This window comes from Papilio machaon, chromosome 20 (genome assembly GCF_912999745.1).
Source record: "Papilio machaon chromosome 20, ilPapMach1.1, whole genome shotgun sequence".
NCBI lineage: Eukaryota > Metazoa > Arthropoda > Insecta > Lepidoptera > Papilionidae > Papilio > Papilio machaon.
The window spans coordinates 6,449,453-6,465,232 of NC_060005.1; the positions used below are offsets into that span (position 1 = coordinate 6,449,453).

At 31.8% G+C, this 15,780-nt stretch overlaps 1 protein-coding gene across 1 annotated transcript in view; it reads left to right on the forward strand.

The window, feature by feature from the left end:
* LOC123722158 (probable GPI-anchored adhesin-like protein PGA55) overlaps positions 1-15,780 on the forward strand; it is a 32,002-nt gene that overhangs the window by 13,907 nt on the left and 2,315 nt on the right. The window contains exon 2 of the mRNA XM_045683029.1: positions 15,653-15,738. Within this exon, the coding sequence (XP_045538985.1) occupies positions 15,711-15,738 (28 nt within the window). The 5' untranslated portion in view covers positions 15,653-15,710. The remainder of the gene's footprint in view (positions 1-15,652; positions 15,739-15,780) is intronic.

Consider the following 15,780-nt stretch of genomic DNA (forward strand, 5'->3'; position numbering starts at 1 on the left):
CTAGACTAAAAAAGCTAGGCTGAAATTTTATTATTTCGGCATCGAATAATTCTTTACTAGTGCTGAAATAACATCCTATTTCTGCCTTATATCTCTGTCATTACTCTATGAAGAGATCTTAATCTTACTAATAGGTATTATAAATGCGAATGTTTAAATGGATTTATGGATGTATAGATGAATGTTTTTGTTAAAAGGTATCTTCAAAACAGCTGAACGGATCTCGCTGAAATTTGACATAAATGTAGAACATATTGGAAGAATACATAGGTTACTGATTAAATGTTTTTTTTAATTCCGCGCGGATGTAGTCGCGGGCGACATCTATTATTATTATATACCTTGTATATATGTAATATATTGCGTGTAAACAGCTTTACAATATTTATAACATGTTATTTCATCTAACTGACGGCAGGACACGCCTGCATCGCGTGCAATTAACTTAAATGCTAGCATTTATCTATGTTATGTTAGATTATGTAACACAAGTTTGCACATACCAGGGTAAAGGTGTGAGTTCGATATCGCAATACAGAATTTGAATTGGTTCCGATCTAACCTGCACCCTCCGTGTGACAACCTACTGAAAAAAATGTGTTCCGTTAAAAATTCACATGGTCGATATCCTTGTCTAATAGGAGTAGGTTTTAATGGGACAGTAATAATTAATTTTTGTTACTTTGTAAAGTACTACCTACTCACCGTACAAATACATGATGTTACTTTAAAAAAAACGGAATGATGGCTATATATGGTTAGCCAGTGGAGAACTGTGCTAACCGAAAAATTTAAGTTGTTAATAAAAGTGGTCTGTATCCCACAATAAATTATCAAATCCGAATCGGATAATCTTATCATCGATGATCTGAAATTTAGATGATAATCGATTGAAGGATAAATCGATTTTAATCGATGTAAAGTCGCATCGAGAGCTGGAAAGCGATAACATAAATATGCATCGGATTTCTCCCGCTGCACGCCACTCCGCCATCGCCCCACGCCGGCCGGCCGTAACAACTCTTCTGTCACCTATTTCGTACTGCAGGTATTCACTTATGGATGTGCTGAGAAAACGCACAACTGTCACACTATTGGCATACCAACGGTAAAGGTTTAAAGTTAATAAACGTAGAAATTGCAAGCCTCATTTGGGGAAACCGAATTACTTATCGAAATATAAACCTAACCTAACTAAAATCGTGCGTACTCTTTTTAGAAGAATGTTATATTAGTTAATTGTTTTTCTTTTGTACATATTTGGTCAAATCTTCACCTCATCTACTAATAAACAACATGTTATCTACTTACTTACGGCATACGACAACGTTAAGAATGTGTGAAAATCGTGAAAACCTCCAGAATGTTCATTAAATTACCTCGATGATGTTAGGACTGTATATATTATTATTGAGAACAATAACCTTGCGCTAAACCATTCAAAAATATCTCTTTTGTTTTTGGTTTTATTGAAATAATCGATATTTACTAAATATTTGAAAAGAATCGTCAACAATCGATTTCATAATTAAGTACGCGTTGCGAGTTGCGTTATGAATTATATCTAATGAATTTGAATCTTAAGCAGCTGGAAATAAAGTTTAAAATGTCAAAGTTTGTGTTTTGCTGTGTCGCATAGTGTACAATCAGATTCGACCGCAGTCGAGCGTGTATCGGTCACAGTATACTGAAGCTCACTAATTTCGTTACAGCCACTGAGAAAACACAAGAATTATTGTTTTTAAATGTTTATGAACAATTTTCTTTATCAGTACACGGTACTGATGTAATAGGCTATAGTAAAGATAACAATCGATATGAGATGTACTGTTTGTTCATCTTTAACCGTTGGTTTTTGAGACCATGATCTCTGTATAAAACATATCGTCATCTGTCATTATACTTAACAAAACAACATGTTTTAATCGGGGCTTTTAGTCTTAGAAACCCATGGTAAGACTGCCACACTAAGTTGTGTGGTTACTAAGGTCGTCCGCTAATGTGTTTTATTTTACAATGCACTTAGGAACTTTTTAAGTAATAAATCACGACTCTTTAGGACAGTTACGAGTCGTTTGATAAGGACACAGGAGCTTAGTGAAGATTATTACAAAAAAAAAATTCTCTTCAAATTTGTTTGATTCATTCAGTAAATAAGTACTAAGATAAAAACAATTGCTCAAAGTTATTTTCGTATGAATACGTTTTCATAGATAGATATCCAGGTAATAAATGAAAGGGGTCATGTAGGTATACGTTTAATTTTTATTAATCTACCCTTACTATTAAAAGCACGTGAAAGCTAGCATTTTCATGAACTGTTTGCCTCCATAGCAATTTGCTTTACGGTTTCCAATAAATGTCACTCACCCCAACTGACCCAAGACTCTATATAACTTAATTGATATAGCAAAAAAGAATTCTATGTTCTATTAAATAGAGTTTACATTTGATTAAACGTGTATTGTTATTTGAACTGTGTTCGATATTAGGAAAATAAAGTTGATACATTTATTATCTTTATATATTCAGGTTTATTGTCCTTCTATTAATTGCACGCGAGGTTTTAAACATTTTTAAAATAACTTTGTTGACAATTTTTTATATCTTCTTCCCATTTTATACAGTTACAATAAATATGTTTAATTTTAAGATATGAAAATATGTTTACAAAGTTTTTTTTTTTAAAGTTGGTACATTGTATCTGTAGAAATAAGTTCATTGCTTCGAATCTGCATCATTAAAAATGTTTTTAACAGCTCTCAAGTTTCTTATAAAGAAGTGATGAGATGGGGAGGTGAATTTGGGTAAGGAGCGGACGTATGAGGAAAGGAAATATCCCCTTTATGCGCGTCTCCTCCTCTGTCGATTAAAGGTAGGCAATGCAATTGCAAATGCAGATGTCTATGGGCAACAGTCACTTCGTGATTTTGGCGAATGGTCGCTTCTTCGTTTGTCACCTTTTATTATAAAAAAAATTTATATTGTTAATTTAGTTTTTTTGTTACAGATGAGTTTAATTGATAATGCAATGATTTAGGTAAGTAACTCGATTATTAAAAAAAATAATCGTAATATTTAAAAAAAAAGTTTGCATTATTTACACGTACTTATTATATTTTAATTATGACACTTATATTTTATAATCCCTTTAATTCTATTTCAAAAATGAAACAAAAACATAAGTTATAATTGCAAAAGGGATATTTTAAATGCAAATTTGATTCCTACTAATGTTTGTTGGAAGGTATCTCAAGAACGGCTCAACGGATCTCAGTTAAATTTAGCGTAGATGTAGATCATAGTCTGGAAGAACACATAGGCTACTTATTATGTTTTTTTTTATTCCGCGCGGACGAAATCGCGGTCGACAGCTAGTAGTTGAATATAATGGTAACCAGTTTACGTGCTACGTAATGAATTAACATGTCGAAGAATCGATTTGGTCATTGCTTGCAATTGAGTGCATTTCGTAAACATTACAAAAGACAGAATGAGGACGGATTATTATTCAAATTAGTACTACTTTTTTATCAAGTAAAAGTTGTAATTTAAGACTTTCAATGCTGTTTCAACTTTAACGTACGAATGTGCACTCGGTGGGACGATGGCAGTGAACGTGTTAAAAGAATAAACAAATTGTATCAGTTTTTATGGTGATTTTTTTCACCTTCTTCGAAAAATCAAGATGTAACAAGTAGCGTCAGGCTGCCAGTATTCTGGTCCACCTTTATTGAAAGTTGGCAGCCCTATGTGTTCACACTCAAGAACCTTTAAATACTAGTAGACAGCAGTAGTAAGCCGATAGTCGAAGCTGCCACTGACTTGACTGTTTGAAGCTGTCCGTGTATGCTGGTCCTAATTACATCCAAAACGTTTACATGTGTGTACCAACAATACGGTATTGTTCAGCGTCTGAGCGGTCGCGGTCCAGTGCTCGTCTTTACGCTTTCTCGTGCACCATTCCTCGCTGTCACGACACACTGCCTATACCACACGATCACTTACCAATGAATTCTATACAAACAGAGAAGACGAATCGAATGACATCGTCGCACTCAGAGGCGTTATTTAAACGCTAAAAAAGTCCCTTAGGGTAGTTTTTTAGTGAACTACACTCCTACTACTTACTTTTAAAGCCGGTCGTGATTATTGATTTTTATTTTTAAATTAACTAATGTTACGTAAAGAGAAAATCTACTTAATCTCAGTTTTTGTACAGATAATCCAAAGTATTAGAACGCAAATCTAATTAAATTATCCACGGGAGGTGGGAAGGGCCGGCTGAGTGTCGGATCTCTAATTGTAATAAAACGTGTTTTCATTTTAACCGTTACTAATTTCACTGAAATGCATTACATTTTTATTAGAATACTAGCTGTCGCCCGCGACTCCGTCCGCGCGCAGTTAAAAAAAAATGGGGGGGGGGTTTATGAAAAATAGATGTTGGCCGATTCTCAGACTACAGAATATGGTCACAAAATTTCATGAGAATCGGTCAAGCCGTTTCGGAGAAGTACGGGAACGAAAACTGTGACACGAGAATTTTATATCTAACTAGCTGTAGCCCGCGACTCCGTCCGCGCGCAATTAAAAAAAAAAACAAAATGAAAAATAGATGTTTAGATAAATTTTGTGAGCATATTCAGTAGGTCTGAGAATCGGCCAACATCTATTTTTCATTTTTTTTTAACTGCGCGCGGACGGAGTCGCGGGCGACAGCTAGTATTAGATATAATATTATGATAAGACTTTTTATATTTACGGCTTAAACTATCATTGCCTAATACTCTTTGGTACCCATATTACAAAACAAACCTTGGTGTATGACGAAATCAAAGACAAATGTAGAAGGGAAAGTACAAACGGAGCTGCAGCGCTTGAGTCTAATAAGGAAGTGAGCACTTGTACTGCGATATTCGAGACCTAACGAAAGCACAATGGGTCAGGACGTCTATGCCTAGAGGTATAATATTAGTTTTATTAACAATCACATTACTCTTATTATCTATGGTTGAAACAGTGGCGCTAGTGTCGCTCGTATTTGTTTATTTGTTTTTTTCTACATAAATCATTTTTCTTAACAAAGATTCCTGTTTTTACTTTATGGAAAAGCAAATTAATTTATCAATAATGACCACATTTTCTGGGGGCTCTTAAAAGGCTAGAGTCGCAGACCATATTTTAGTTCCAAATACTATGCAATTTTTCAATAGAGATCACTTAATCTGTTATATAGTTTGTTAGTTTGTTACGTGTTTTATTAGTTGACTGGCGTGCGCATGCGCATGCTCACGTTTTTAATAATTTTGCATATGAAATTAACCAAGCGAATTCTGCTAAATTCTTTATTGTAGATAATGATATTATGGTTGATGAATCCATGCACGTATAATTATCGTAATTATATAGAGTCAGCAGTTTTGTTACATTACAACGAAATTTCTCGCCATCCTATACTAATATAATAAGCAAGGCTTTTTTTATACGATTCGATACCTAGCTACTTTACCTTATTTAGTAACCTTCTAAGTGTAAAAGCAACGCCTAATCAGGATTCAGGAATCAATGTGGATTATCAGACTTCGACTTATCTACTCAAAACCATAGCTAGTTTCAAATAGACAATTCCGTCCAAATTTTACAAATTTTTGCAAACATCTATAACTAGATATTAAGCGTCTAATTATAAACAACTTAGATAGTATTTTAATTGCACTTTAGCTTAAACATATGTCTTAAAACTCACTGATATTAGACATTAACATAAATCATGATTATTGATATATGATTATATAGGCTTCCGAAATGCGAAATTGACAAATCAATAACAAAGTACTTATAAATAATAATAAAATAAAAAATAACTTATACATAAGCCGTTTTGGTGACACACATTTAAGGGTAAAACATACTCTTTTATAAACACGTTGACGTGTAAAATATCCGGCGGTCAAAGAGACAAAACACACAGAACAGAGTTAACCTTGTCTGTTTTATTTTTTGAGGTATACAGTAAGTGTAGTGGTTTAGATCGTTATTAATTTAATGCTTTTACTTTCTTTATACCAATGTATTTCATTAATTAATTCTATTACGAGAAAGCTTCTAAGTTCGAATGGATTAGACGGAAGACTATTTGAGAAAATGCTGGTTTTAGTCTGGCAGATGAGCAATTATTTCTACATTTATATTATTGCGGCTGTTAAATTTTATTACTTCGATCATTTAACACAGATATTTTATTTCTCATTGAATCTGTGAAAACTTTATGTTACATAAACATGAAGCTTCGAAAGTTATTTCTCACGATGTTTAATAACAAATGCAATAATTTTCTCTGTTACGAAGCAACAGCCCGAGACGAGGCTCCTTAGGAGCCCTCAACCCTAGTTACTCTTAAACGAGGTTTAGGCTAAGCGCTATCTGAGCCCGGCCACCTCAAGCCCGGTGAAGCTGTAAATGCCTCTTCAAGGCAAAAAGTGACTACTCAGTCACAAAAAAATCTCTGTTATTTTTAGGTTTACTTTTAGGTTTACTTTTAATTTTACTGTACAGAATCTGCACGGCTTTATTATTCCAAAAAAAATATAGTTACACTTTTTACTTAAACACGTGTTTTAACACTGACCGCCGCTGATTGATATTATTAACGTCAACGTGGTTACATGTTACGACATAAATGTGTACCACCACAATGCTTTCTGATATATGTATGTATCTCCAGAACGGCTTAACGGAGCCTGCTGAAATTTGGCATAGATGTAGAACATACTTTGGAAGAATACATAGGCTACTAATTAGGTTTTTTTTTTTAGTTCCGCGCGAAAGGAGTCGCGGGCGACAGCTAGTGTTTCAATAATCGTCATTTGTCAAAATTCCGAATCAAGTGCTAGTTATTGTAACGTGTAATATCATAACATGCGATAAAAGGCATGACTAAAAAAAAAACAAAGTTAGCAATCATTAGTTAAAGTTGATATATATTTTAAATGCGTCATTATCAGGTAGACCCTTTGTGTAGATTTCTCATATTAAATCTCTACCGACTCTGAGTGCAGTTGTTAATCTTTTAGTTTACACATTCTAAATACAATCTAAATTAAAATAAATTCCTACATTTTGTAATATATAAATGTACATTTGTATGGAGGTTACGATTACAAATACATTATTTAGTAATCTATTGTTTGTGCTTGTTTTATTGCCTTTTATCTGAACATCTTGATAGTTTTACAAAACAGTGAGTCAATGGAGTCAGTGGCTTCTATTGTTTTCTTTTACTTATGCTCATTTTGTTATCCGGACGATTAGATATCGTATAGTTATATAGAAAAATAGCTCTTAAACTTACTAATATTATAAATGCGAATGTTTATATGGACGGATGGATGTTTGTTTGAAGGTATCTCCAGAATGGATGAACTAATATTGATGAAATTTGGCATAGATGTAGAACATAGTTTAGAAGAACACAGGCTAATGGAATCGCGGGCAACATTATTTCTTAAATTGAAAAAATGAAAAGAGACTATACCTGAAGGGTTAATTATTATACAATACTAGCTGTCGCCCGCGACTCCGTCCCCGCGCGTAGTTAAAAAAATACTTAATAGCGATATGAAAAATAGATGTTCTCCGATTCTCAGACCTACTGAATATGTTCACAAAATTTCATGAGAATCGGTCAAGCCGTTTCGGAGGAGTTTAACCACAAACACTGCGACACGAGAATTTTATATATTATATATTTCAATTGATATGGACATTAGAGAAGAAGGTTGTTTCTCTTTTCAGGTACGGAGAAAGATGGTAATATATCACATTTAATTCAGAAAATCGTAATATAAGAAAGCCGAATAACAGCGGGTTCAATTGCAACACATAATAAACAGATTTTTAATTATAAACTTTAATGTCAAAGAATAAATTATTAACACGTCATTCTTCGTGAATTAAAAATGAATAAAAAAATTTAAAATTTAAAAATATTTTTTTTTCTTCAACAATATATGTCACGTTACTATAGTCACATTAATCTGTTTTTAATGAGTTTCAATGTTAGAATGTACAACACACCAGATAATGTAACTTGAAGCGAATACGCCCACATTATGTTACGTATACAACAAATTATAAATAGATACAGATGATTGCTAAAATTATATACAGGATGTCCGAGAAATATTGTACAATGGACTACCTAAGATTCTTTAGTCGAAAATACGGCGATTTGACCATACATTTCTCTATCCAAAGTTTCTTCGTTTGGGCGCTCGATGGCTTTAAATTAATTAACGTTAGTTGAAATATCTCTAAAAGTCTTTAATAGATGTAATTTTATTAAAATCATAGTTTTTATTTGATAAAATACATCTTTATGCAAAATAAACCGTTGCCATAAAATCAACAGGATGCTCAAAAACACGTATATTGAAACGATAATCATATTTTTGCAACCGCCTGTATAATTTCTGTCAACTATTTAATTTTACATTAGCGTGTAATAACTTTATAATTAGACAAAATAACCGCTGAAATTAATTTTTAATGCTTGAGATCGTATCAAAAATTATTTGAAATACTTCCTGCTGTTAAACAGTAGAACATATTTTCCGATTGTTTATTCGACCTTTAGATCGGTTAATTTCACATAGAGACGAAGACGAGACGAGACGAATCAACCTATGATTTCATTGAGGTAACTTGTCTTACAATACTTTAAACTTCAAATATATAAATAACTTTTACGACTAACTATATTTTTTTGATAATTAGCTCTTTAAAGTAATAAAAAGTTATTAGATTTCGTCTGCCACTTTCTCTTACCGAGTTAACGATTTAAATAAAAGTGAAAATGTAATTTGTGAGCAACAGAGCGTGCCTAGTCAACTTTGAGTTTTCATTCACGAAACATATGCACCAAAACATATTGGTGTCCCTATCATTTTTCTTGGAAAACATGAAATAACAATATATTTATACACGTGAAAATTTATTGTTGCAAAAAGATAGTCCGGATTTAAACCTCCCATTTGATTCCATAAGTTATTCAAAATCCTCTGTCTTCAATAACTGTACTATTATTTTTATAAATATTAATGTTAAAAAGTTTTTTTTTTCGACTTCACCGATTCAAAAGACGATAGCGTTATTTGATTTATATTTCGTATTGACAATTTTATATAAATAAGTAATTGCTTACTTAATTTATGATTTATAATTAGTGCAACCTGATTCGAATACACGATCTCATATTTCAAAGTTATCTTTTAACCATTGAGCTATCGGCGTTTAAAACGTTTCTTTTGAAATAAATGAACGGACAGATGAGAAACAAACAAATCGTTTTCGAAACAAAGACATCGGTCAGTTAAGCGATTATTCTAGCCTTTCGTCAGGTCATCTAGCTACGAAATGACAAATAGTTGCGTTAATGTCGCTTGAGTGCTGATATTACGAAGATGAACTGTTGCGCTGAATGTTTAGATTGGGAAATCGAATTTAGATGTCAAAAAAATCGATTAATTTGCAGAACCCTATTTATTACTTTGATTAGTAACGTTTAAAAGGTTCTATGTAGGATTTTTTCACTTATGAATGTAAACTGGCGATTCGCACTGAAATATTTGCGAAATATTAAAAAAAAAACTGAAATAGGCAATCGTAAAAAAATATAAAGGAATATTAAAATATAATAGATTTCATTAACAAAAAACAATGCTTTTTTTGTTGTCGATTTCAAAATAAATAAAACTTAATTTATTTATTTGAACATTTTGCCTTTTCCAGGCGTCGTTTTTATACATATAATTTTTTTAACATACAATACAATAACAAATTACTTATTACTAGGATTTACTATACTAGTAAATTAGAAAGAAAGTAAGAAAGAAAGAAATACATTTAATATACGTTACCTATCTATTCTTATTAGGGTTTAGTTAGAGGTTAAATTATTTTGAATTTTTAAAGTATTCTTCTATAGTGTTAAAACATTTCTTTATTAGAAAATGTTTAAATTTAATGAATTCTATTTCTTCTTTTATTTCTTTAGGTAAGTGGTTAAAAAAATTTACAGCCATATAGTAGGGACTTTCATTTAACATTTTAATTCTAGATTGCGGTAAATGTAAATTTATGTTTGTGACGAGTGTTAACATTATGTGTGTCTTACTTTTGTAAAAGTCTTTATATTTTTAAATGTAAATAAACTAATATCATAAATATATATGGAGGGAAGAGTTAGTAGGTTATATTTAATAAAGTAGGGTCTTGCAAAATGGTAAAATTGCAACTGATCATATTTAAAGTCCTATTTCCTTCTCATTAAAAACTTGCACAGATATAATACGACATGTTCGAAGGTAAAATAAACCAGTTCGTAAGCTATTTATAAAGGTATTTAGTATTAAATATAACAAAACACTATCGCCAAGACATTCAATATAATTAAAGTTTAGTGTGCGGTTTATGAGACATACAGTATATAAAACAAGAATCTAACCTTTGGTTTCCACTGTAAGAATTTAACATTTATACGAAAACGTATCCTATATCTCACTCTACATAGACAGAGATAATAATATGTTTTTTCACAGTTATTTTGGTAATGAAAACTGACGTTATGTAATACTCAATTTTAAAATTTAAAAATTGGTATGACATTTCTTTTACATTTCACTAACTTCATTTTATAATCACATTACAAGTCTTTAAAGTTTGAAAAGGTAAGAACTCCGTCTATAACAAGGAATATGCAGTGATTACCGCTTTTCATAATAATTTAATATTAACGATCTCGCTGCCATCTATTAGCGCTTTTTATAAACAGGTGGAAATAATAGCAATGGCGATTTACTATTGCAACGCTTTGTAAATTAAACGTTTACTTAAAGAGTTTCAGAGATAAAAAGGTGACTGTTTAAATTTTCTAAAACCTTGACTCGTTTCGTCACCCGACGCGGCATGCCCCGCGTGGTCTGTAGGACGTGTGTACACCATCGGACTTCGTGATTTGAGTTACAACGTAGTACAGTGCAACAAGAAAGTGCAATTCAATTAATGTTCTTTTTTACAATATGCCTGGTTTATTGACTACAACAAAACGAGGCACATAACAAAGTTTTTAACTTGAGTCCTGCGTTTTTGTATAATTGTCAACGCATACTTGCATTGCAAGCATATTTGCAACTTTTGACAGAAAATATGTCAAAAAATATGGGATATTTACGTAAACATAGAAAACAATACATAAGACAAGGCTTGACAAAACGGCTAAAGTTTGACAAGGATTGTTGAACTTTTTAGTAATCGATAGGGGTCTAAAGTCTGTTGTACATTAGTTTCACGTTCGCCTATCGAGCTAGATGACCACTCAAGAACATACCCTTTGTTTATGTTTTGCCAAAAATAATAATTTCAGTCTCAGAAACCTAAGATTAGTAAAAATTTTATATTAAAAAAAAGTTTTAACTTGTCTTTCGGACTGTACGTAGTGATGTGAACGGCTGCATAGATCGTTAGCATGCGGTCAGCGTGCGGGTCGTGTTGTTGTAACGTTGACACTAGTGATGGGACAGCCGTAATTGTTGTTCTATTGCATATTATGTGATTAGCCAAATAAAAAACAATTGATATAACATATCATAGTACTGTAGTACGAATGTGTTACGTGACGAATTATAGCGTGTGTTTTTATATTTATGATTTGAGTCTATTTTAACCGGTCTTAAAATTGATAATTTATTGTTGAATTAATCAATTGCAAGAATTAATTCTCTTATAGAATAAAAATTATAATATGTAAATAAAAATAATTAGAACTATCGTCCGCAAATATAACATCACTAAACTTATTTGAAACAAATAATGATAAAATAACAAAATATATATAAGTAAGTATAAAGGTGAAACAAATCATTGAAAATAATTAAGAAAAAAAATATATATTAAAAAGTATTTGCTAATCCTTTTAGACGTAGAGATATTTACATTTAAAATTGTTGATCTTCACCTCTCTACTATATGCACTTTACTGTGCGCAAGCGCATTCTATCACGATATCTACTGGCGATCCTGAAATGTCAATAGCTCACTTTCCATTGCTCGTTATGCTTGAAAAACGTACATTTTAATCGATAATAAAGAGTAATGTAGCGTGAACTTTGATTTTATAACGCTCAGATTTGATATGGGTCTATTAAAATGTTTGATATATCACGGAATGTTTGCGAGACACGAATATTTATAGAGATGCCTTTCAAATTACTTTTATTAGTATATACTGTTGAATAATAAAGCATTATTCGATGTATTCCATTGTTTGAATTATAATTTTTGGAATTTAAATATGTTTTGTAAACTGCTCTTCGTAATACTTAGGCATGATAGGTGTAAAACAAAAGAATTAGATAAAATAAAGTTTTTTTTTATTAACCAATTTTTAAGAAGAAGAGTGTCGGTGGCTCAGGGATTAAGCACTTGACTTGTAATCTGCAGCTCCTGGGTTCCAATCCCGCCGTGTACCAATGTGTTTTTCGATTTACATATGTACATTTATCCGACGTTCGTACGGTGAAGGAAAACATCGTGATGTACCTACATATGTGTAATTCTCGAGAGAAACACAAGTTATATTAAGAAATAAAACCTTTTCCGAAAGTTGAAGTAACATAAAATATACGAGTAGAAATGCGTTCTAATTTTTTCGTAAAACATCTTATTGGAAGGAACATCAATCAGTATACTTCGTAGAGATTTGCCGTTAGTTGTTAATTTAAAAACAAAGCCATATGCGGTCACTCGGCATCTCAAAGTGGGTCAATGAACATACTGTGACTAATTCTACTCTACTTGTTTGTTAAGGTCATGGCATATATGGAACTCACAGACATATCTTCTCCGAAAATATCTTATTGTTAGATGAGATGTACCTTTTATTTTTAATTTTTTTATTCCTTTTTAATTTTTTCTTTTTCTTAAGTGCCAGTTTTTTTCGATAGGCGACGATAATGAATGTAATCTGAACTGTCGAATAGCGAACAAGTACTTTTTTTTAATCAAATAATAATTAGATGTTTTTGGTCTACAAAATGAATTCAAGATTTTTTGAGCTATTAATCTATAAATGATCCCGAAACTTTAAATTTAAGTGAAAGAAATTGTCACTGTTCAAATGAAAACTTCTAAAAAATATTCGAAATACTCTACTAAATTACAAAGGTTATTTATAAATTAATTTTTTCTACTAAAGTATACGAAATCTGAATTTCTACACCTAATATAACTACCAAAGAAAATTAGTCTACGACATTACCTTAATAACGCAGGAGCAAAAGTCAACGTTCCAAACTTATGGTTGAGATTCGAAGCCGTGTTAAAAATGAGAACATTCGGGTCACAGGTTCGACTCATTACAACTAGTCATAAGTACTAAGTGACGATTGGCGTGATAGATGGCGCTACTTGCGATACATTTGACGCAAAAAACTACTTTAGAACTAATTACATCAAAATATAACAATGCGAGAACTAAAAGAACGAAATATAACATACTTACGAGCACAGGTGGGCACAGTTAATCGAAAAGTTAACTTCGTTAATCGTTAATTCGTTAATTAAAAAATTAACTTCGTTAATCGTTAAAGCGTTAAATTCTCGAAAATTTAACGCAAGTTAAAGTTAATCGTTAACAGTTAACCATACCAAAATTATACATACTAATTTCACACTTATGTGGCGACACTTGTTTAAAATATAATAGTAATTTGACTATACATTTATAGAATGTACACATTAGTATTAGAGGCAAATATGAATGCAATATAGTATATTTCATTACGAGTGCGGAAAGCCTGACATTGCAAAGAGTTCCAACAAATGTCTACCCGAGCCGAGGCGCAGCCGAAGGTGAGGGTTGACAGTTGGAACAAGTTGTAATGACAGTTTCGCACGTGTACTAAACTACTATTTTTGATACAGTTGCGAAAAAATTAAGCAATTTAATAATATAGAATAATAAAAACACAATAAACTCAACTTACTAAAATGTTTGGAAAATGGCGCCAACCGTAAAAGAATACAGAGATTTTTTTTGTTTTCTTCACCCATTCTGGGTAGGCAAAGGGAACTATGCCCAAACAACCAAGTCTTCAGTAGATTATTTTTATTGATATGAAATGAAAATGAAATTTAATGAGATGAAATAAAATGAAACCTTAATTCATTGAATCAAATCATTAAATCTGATATTGTAACAAATTAGAAGCTTCTTTTTAGAAACATTTGCACGAGTCATAAAAACTTCAATGATTTTTTTTTTTTTGTAAAACCTTCGTGGTTGGTTATTCTTTTTAACAGACATTATTTTGACAGTTGGGAAAGACAAGTTTAGAAAAGCTAAAGAAAAAGCACGAGTAAAAAAGTGTTTTAATACAGTTGCTCTGAAAGTAGCGTATTGCAGGGACGAAGAGCGTTCGGAATGTGGGCTATTACATGCTCATGCTTTTATATACTCGTAATGAAATATACTACTTCGAACCTTTTTTTGATTTTGTTCTGTTGGTCACGTCTTTCCCGGACGCTCTGATGCATACACTTGCACGCGAACTTCACATATAATATCAATTATCAACTTGTTCGTTCACCATTCGAGTCGCCGACAGTCGCCCAACAAAGTTGAACTTACGAGCGTGGCGTGGGGCGTAATTTAAACAAAATGACAGCACGTCTCAAAGTTTCTAATTTAACGATTAACGGACTTTTATTAACGAAGGTTGAGTTTAACGGAAGTTAACAAAAGCGTTAACACTTTTTGAAGTTAACTTAAAAGTTAATCCGTTAAGCAAAATGTTAACTTCGTTAATTAACGATTAACGGATTAACGAGTTAATGCCCAGCTCTGCTTACGAGCATTTGTATCGTTGATATTGAAGTTCCAGTTTATATCCAACTTGATTTGTTTTACTGGAATCCAGGTTCAATATATAATTGTCTCCGCTAGAAGAAAACATGTATTAAGATTAGTTTTTTATATAGCCTGTTAATTTGTGAAAATTACAAAAAACTTTTATTACTTTAAATAACTCAATAAATAAATGTTTTATAACTTTATGCAAAACGATCAATAAATTCCATAATTTAATGTAATTACAAAAAAATAAACAGAATCTACAGACATAACTCAACATAAATAACCAGACATCTATTTGTCTGTACTACCCTATATTAAGATAGCGTGAATTTGAATTGAAGTTGTATTGTGAGAAACAATACAACTACCAGCAATGCCCTCCGACATGCTTACAATATTGTTCCACTCAATTATATAATCTGTGATTTTCCCAGACTCTATCTAGAATCGCGCAATAAACCTTCTTATACTGACTATCGTAGTGACCTCTTCATTGGAGATTTGTACAAGACGAAACACTTTAATTTGTATATTGTCTTCCCTTTCAGTATCCTTATAAAAATTGAGATAGAAATATGTTTTAGTAACTGTGTTTTGGCAGTGGAAAACCACGGTAACATTAAGGGAAATATAAAAATATATATACATATATATCGATGATTTTTTATTTACATAAGTACTTTTGCTCGTTAGAAAATCAGTCCACAAAAATTTAAAGGTTCAATGAATTTGTTTCAGGCGCAGCCATGTTAATTACAGCAGTGTTGGAGCTTTTATAAAACCTAAAAAGAATACAATGGAATCTCCAGTGAGAATATGCATTGGTATGTATGAATATTAAATTATCTAATATTTGCTTTCCTAAA